The sequence below is a fragment of the Chenopodium quinoa genome, unplaced genomic scaffold (assembly GCF_001683475.1).
Source record: "Chenopodium quinoa cultivar QQ74 unplaced genomic scaffold, ASM168347v1, whole genome shotgun sequence".
In the NCBI taxonomy this organism is placed as follows: Eukaryota; Viridiplantae; Streptophyta; class Magnoliopsida; order Caryophyllales; family Amaranthaceae; genus Chenopodium; species Chenopodium quinoa.
This window is the reverse complement of record NW_018744240.1, coordinates 527,216-533,472: the sequence shown is the minus strand read 5'-3', so window position 1 is coordinate 533,472 and position 6,257 is coordinate 527,216. Positions and strand designations below refer to the sequence as shown.

Genomic DNA, 6,257 nt, shown 5'->3' with positions numbered 1-6,257 from the left:
TTGATCAATCAATATAATATTATTATAACAGCTTCACTCACATTTAATAGGATTGATAACATTATATTCCGAGGTCTAAGGATTTTAGTGCCCTAAGGCCCCTAACAGGCTAACACATAAAACAAATTTTATTGGTATTATTTTATTGCTGTTAAGTAATGTACATGTACTTCGTAATACTCCCTCCGTTTTTAAATACTTGCTCCATTTCTCCATGCGTGAAGTTTTAGGAGAAATTAGAGAAAGTGATAAAGTATAAAGGTAGTGGGGTAGGTGGAAGAATAAAAAATTGTAAAAAGCAAAAATAGTTGAAAGAATTAGAGGAGAAGAAATATGAAATTAATAAAATATAATTTATGTTGGGTCCACTAGTTGAGAGAAATAAATTAAATATTGTAAAAACTTTCCCAATAAGAAAATGGAGCAAGTATTTAAAAACAGCCGAAAATGAAAAGTGAAGCAAGTATTTAAAAACGGATGGAGTAAATAAAACACGGTTTGGTACACAGATACTGAAACAAAACCCACCAAATATTTCCCTTTAAAGGCTTTAATTTGATCTCCTGAAGTTGCATTTCTCTTTAGCTTTTTTATAAGGTGATGGGCCTGTCATGTTTGGGCCTTTCTTATTGGGCCGATCATTCAAGGTTAGAGCAACAGGCCAAGAGGTATGTATAGCTCATGGTAGCAGTCCATAACACACAACAAACTATCAGAAAATAAAATAAATTGTGAAATTTATTGAAGTGATAGTCAGCTGTACAGAAGAAAGTAAGCTTAAGAAGACTCCAACTTGGAATCATTATGATGATGTAGATTTACAATATGTACAGAGTCAGAATAAAGAAATCAATCGCCGAAGTCGTAGTACTTTGGATCTGCTGGGAAATGGTATTCCACATTCAACTGCAACATTAACATCAATAAAGTAGCTATGAGAAGAAGCACAATGCATACCAAAGACATTAAACTTGGCAACTAAAACATCAATAAGTTACTATGGGAAGAAGCTCAATTCATAGCAAAGACATTATCACAGTAAACCTTATAATGACAAATGGAAGTAGGTGTTCTCTTCCAAATCAATCTAACTCGGATTTGAGAATTAAGCTTGTTATATACGAAGCATTTAGCTATAACATTTCTACACTCAGCACTGAGCTACCAGCAAACTTCAACCACTCGGATTTGAGCAAAGTACTTCTCAAGGTTTCTATGGTTAATGCATCAGGGCAAATATTTGTGCATAGTGAGTCATTAAACATTGCAAATGCAATAGTTGGAAAAAGTCCGGGAAAAAAAGGTGGACATAAAAGAAGATGAGACTTTTGTTTAAGTTAGTGATGTCTCTTAATGGAAGAATAACTACTCGTACGATTTGAAGAAAGTTTTTCCAACTAGAAGCAAAAATATATAATAAACTTAATCTGAAGCTTTATTGTAAAAAGAGTATTTGTGAAGCAAAAAAGTTCAAATCATTATATCATGTAGTAATGATACATACCTTGCCTTCATCGGGATCAGTATGCCTTTGAGGGAATACAACTCTCAGGTCATTGTACAAGTAAAATCTCCTTTCCCGTTCATTTTCTCCAGAATTACCTCTTGGAGAACATTTCTTTAGTGGAGGACACATGAAACGAAGATGCAGAGCATATCGTAGGGTTCCAGAACCGTTGACGTTCTCTTTAACCTTAAATGAATCAAGTGAGGCTTTCTTCTCGCTTGCATTGCTCACACCCTGGTAGAAATTTTCATGGCAAGTATTTAGGCATTCACTTTTGTAGCCACTACAAGCAATGCCCATCTCTCTTAAATTATTACACACATTGTGTCGTTCTTTCCCCATAGAATCTGCTAAATTAGAAAATCCATGACCTTTGACTGGAAAAGAGGATCTTGCACTACTGTTCGTACATCTTGGGTTCTCTTCAAATGCAATTCTTGATGGCGTGTCCAGTCTCGCTGAAGAATTCTTATCTGGAGCTCCTAAGATCCTTTCCGTCACCGTCCTCTCACAGGATTTATGTTGCTCAGGTTCCGCAGAAATTTTATTAGATTCAAGCATGATCCTTTGGCGCATGAATGTCTGGGTCAATGAGAACCAAAATGAAGCAAAATAAGGAATATGATCTAACCAAGCTACAAAACAAGAATGGCTCCTAATACTAATTATAATCTCAATCATTGCCTGGATCTAACATTGAGAATTGTGAGGCTCAATTCTATGAAAAGGTAGCTGTACCTTCAACTACAGCAAGCAGTATACGAAACAGTAATTGTCAACACATATTGGTAAAGAAGATAATGGATCTAATTTACATAGCTCCATACTCCATAGTCCATACTACTTTGTTACCCAGATAAGTAAGCAGTGAAACAAGATGCAGATCATAAAAGCACATGCAGAAACAGATGTTTGGAAATTCACTCATAATTGATCCAACTATTTTTTAAAATGAAAAGATCCAATATTTACAAAATCAAAAGCATAAACACGCGGATTTGATGTGGAAAACAGAACAGGGGATAAACTACGACCTGACAGTATCATAAATCAACCCATATTTACTGATACATCAAAACCACAACCTCATATTGTGGATCTCCAAACCATATATACCTCCATTATAGTGCATCTAACATACATGTCTCAACCTAGAGCCACCCCAACAGCTTGAAGGCACTCAAACTCACAACTCCTATTCAAAACATTTGCACTACCATCCAAAAATCCCTCAACCTATAAACTTATAATAATAACCTAGCTATTTTTCACACAATCTGTGTTCCTAGCTCTACAACTCTTGCAATGCACCAGGTCTGCCTCTGACTAACAATTTCTTCATAAACCAAGATAATCTTTGTCATCGTATGAGGGCCCCTCATTTACCACCTATTCCAACCACATATCAGCTTGCACTTGTTTCCTAACATGATGTTATGGTGCCATAAAATTTATAGGGTCTAACCAGTAACCAGTAATAACTAATAAGCAGAAGCAGAACATAAATTTCACCTTGGTACCAGAGGCCATGTCACTCGAATCATAGTTGCAAAAGAAGGTATGAATAGGGGTTTTTTCCGGATTGCTGAGGACCTGCAGAGTGAAGTCAAATACAATATTCAGAAAATCAGAACAAATTTGCTATACAATTTCTTTTAGAAAACAAAAGTATTTATCCAAGAACAGCACAACACAGACTTGTAATAAGGTATCACAGAAAAATGAAAGTGCAAGTCCAACAACAAAATACCAGCTGTATCCGTCCTTTCATGGGTATGCGCAGTCGATTTTTGTCAGCTCGCGCATCGTTATTGCTAAGACTTCTTTGGAACTTGTGGCCATAAATCCCACTGGAAGCAGCTCTGCTTGGAAGATCTATGGATGCATAGTAGAGTAAGTAGCTATCTCCATCCACACTGGTAACAGAAAATGGAAGTTTCTGCGACTTTGGTGAGAAATTTCCCCCGGTAACACTTAGAACAGCTAGGAAGCCATCAAATTTCTAACCAATGACAAATATAACTGTAAGCTTAATAGAATATTAGAAGCCATTACTTTCTAAGAAAATACAATAGGCAGAAACCTGAAGATCAAAGTAGTGCACCAACCTGATAGACACTATCAATGGGGAATCTACCAGACAAAAGAGATTCCTCAAATGAGCCAACCAAAGACCTTCGCACACAATGTCTACTCAAAGTTCTAATTGGCTTTCTGCTTTGAAGATTAGGGGACAAATCAGGAAAAAATGGCCAAATAAACCCCCCCGAAGAATCCAATGATGACGGCCGAAAGTCATCTTTCGGTAACTTAGTGACATTGCACCCCGATTTTTCAGCAGAAATGGGTGTGCCAACAGCAGGTCCATCAGGTGACAGTCTAATACTACTAATTGCTGTATATTCACTCTCTAACTGTCTTCTAATAGTCCTAAACCCATCTGCAGTTTCCATCCTATCACAAGATCTCTGACCAAGTGGAGAAGATGGAAGGGAACGGGAGGTCATTCTTTCCATGCATAAAAAGTTACCCCCAGCATAACTTCTTACTACGCTAGAATTTTCCAGTTTACTAAGTCCATTAGAGGATAAAAAAACATCAGATGATTCCTGGTCTAGTGGTGATGGGCCGTCGACCAAAATGTATGAGGCCTTTCTACCACCTACATAAGATGCATTTATCCGCTCTCTGCAGTAAGAGAACGACGAGATTGAGGTATTCAATTGATCCTTCAATTCAGAATTATCTATTTTACGGTCTTGTGTCCCAGCACTACATGTTTTCTCAGTATTGACGGGAGACAGCATCCCATATCCCAGGTTTAAAACATCACGTTTGCAGTTATCAGGGATCATCAATTGGCTCAAGGGTGACAACATTCGCTTTCGAAGTGTTACACCACTTGATCCAGTATCATTCACAGCACGATCAACTTCATCAGAAGAACTACTGTTACTCAATTCATCACATCGTACAGTTTCATTTGCTTGAAATCCTACAATCCTAGAAACAGGAGTAACATCCACCTCCTGCTTAGCATTGCAGCAACCAACACCCTCCCGCCCAAATTTCACTCTGGGAACATAAAGCACGATATCACTATTCCTTCTTTGCATTAAGGAGTCATCAGAAGTACCTACACCCTTTTCTCCATTCTTAGAGAATCCTCCTGTTGGAGATATTTCCGAATTCCCACATATTGAGCTTACATGTTCCCCACACAATCCATCCCGGTTACATGTGCTCACACTACTATAATGGGTAAGCTGGCTCAATTGTGCCAGACGTTCCTCATTAGACCCACTAGAGGATACTTGAGGCAAACCCATTGTGAAGGTTACTAGTACTACTACAAAAATAAAATAAAAATATCCAAATGAAGGTTCAATCTTCAAGTTCCTCTACTATCTATCGCAGTGGTCCATTAATTCAATCATCGCTTAATTTTCCAAATGAGCAACCCTTTAGATACCTCAAGCCACCCTAACGAATTGAATTCCATTTTATCGGTTATCCAAAAACTAAACATTCATACAATTACCACCCTTAAGTCTTCAACCATAAATCAACAAACAACGGCACATAGAAGTCCAATGCAACCTAACCATCCGACCATAAATTAAAGTCCAAATCATTATCACCTCAAAGACCTTAAGCAATGGAGCTTACACAAACCATGGGCATTTGTACCTGCAAATGTATCACAATACTTTAAAAATCGCGCATAATAATGGACCCTCAAATTCAATGAAAGTTCAAGCAACCCCAATAAACCAAACATTATACAGAAGCTACAAAAGTTAAAACCGCATACACCTCAGAAATTAGGCTCTTTCAGTCTATAACATAATTACGAATTCGCCACATAATCAAAAATCAAATGCAATACAATCCAATAAACTCCAATTTCATATATTAATAACAAGAAGAAAATATTATTACATAAAAACAGCCCATCAATAATGTAACATTAAAAGATAACAATAACAACAAAAATAACATGGTAATAAATTTGCAAGACTAACTTAACCAAGACAGCAATTATTCACAGCTTATTACAGCTCCTGGCAATCAGATAAGCTTTAATCAATTCAAGAAATAAACAAAAAAATCTCAAATTAAATTACCAAGAACAATCAACCCAATTTAAACTTTAAATCATCAAACAAATCAAAATGATCACATAAAAACTAAACAATCCGTATAAAAAAAATCAAAGAATAGAAAAAACCCAAATACATACGCACCAAAATAGGAAGCCAATTTTAATCAAACTAAAAAATCCATGAAAATCAGCAACAAATTAAAAAATAAATTTGAATTGAAATGAAAGAAAAGATGAAATTAAAAAGAAAGAGATAGAAGTAAGAACTGGTAAAGTGAAATGGGTTGAATTTTAAGCTTTTTTTTGCGTCGCTTTGAAGAGGCAGAAGGTTGAAAATATGGGATTGCGGTTTTCGACATAACCATTACTTCTTCTTCTTGTATGTTCTCTCTCTCTCTTTTATCCTCTGTATTTTTTTAATGTTTGTTTATCTGTTAACTGTGTCTCACTTTGCCCATTGATTTTAATTGCCTTTTCTTTTTCTCTTTTGCCTTTCTTTTTACTCTTTCTTTTTTTAACTTATTATTACCTCTATTTTATAATGTTCTAATACACATAATATTTCATTTTTGTTCGATTTATATAGTACTCCGTTTTATAATGTTATAGTTTAATTAAGTCCGTTTTATAATATTCTCAACATAT

General features: G+C 35.8%; 1 protein-coding gene across 2 annotated transcripts; it reads right to left on the bottom strand.

Annotated features, from left to right (window-relative positions):
• Positions 1-710: 710 nt before the first annotated feature.
• On the bottom strand, positions 711-6,257 carry LOC110694680. 2 transcript variants are annotated; one of them, XM_021871840.1, is made up of 6 exons: positions 5,880-6,257; positions 3,616-5,197; positions 3,258-3,509; positions 3,020-3,100; positions 1,505-2,089; positions 711-906 (listed from the first exon to the last, which is right to left on the bottom strand). In XM_021871840.1, exons 2-6 carry the CDS (start codon positions 4,834-4,836, stop codon positions 850-852), a joined length of 2,196 nt encoding a protein of 731 aa, XP_021727532.1. In that variant the 5' UTR covers positions 4,837-5,197; positions 5,880-6,257; the 3' UTR covers positions 711-849. The 2 variants fall into 2 exon arrangements, with proteins under 2 accessions (XP_021727532.1, XP_021727533.1); XM_021871841.1 differs by lacking the exon at positions 5,880-6,257 and adding an exon at positions 5,755-5,804.

Excerpts from the sequence above, each read along its gene's own strand:
- LOC110694680 (XM_021871840.1), bottom strand. The coding sequence starts at position 4,836 with ATGGGTTTGCCTCAAGTATCCTCTAGTGGGTCTAATGAGGAACGTCTG. Across the intron at positions 3,101-3,257 it reads TGAAAGGACGGATACAGCTG|GTCCTCAGCAATCCGGAAAA; the intron begins GTATTTTGTTGT and ends TTCACTCTGCAG. Across the intron at positions 2,090-3,019 it reads ACATGGCCTCTGGTACCAAG|ACATTCATGCGCCAAAGGAT; the intron begins GTGAAATTTATG and ends TCATTGACCCAG.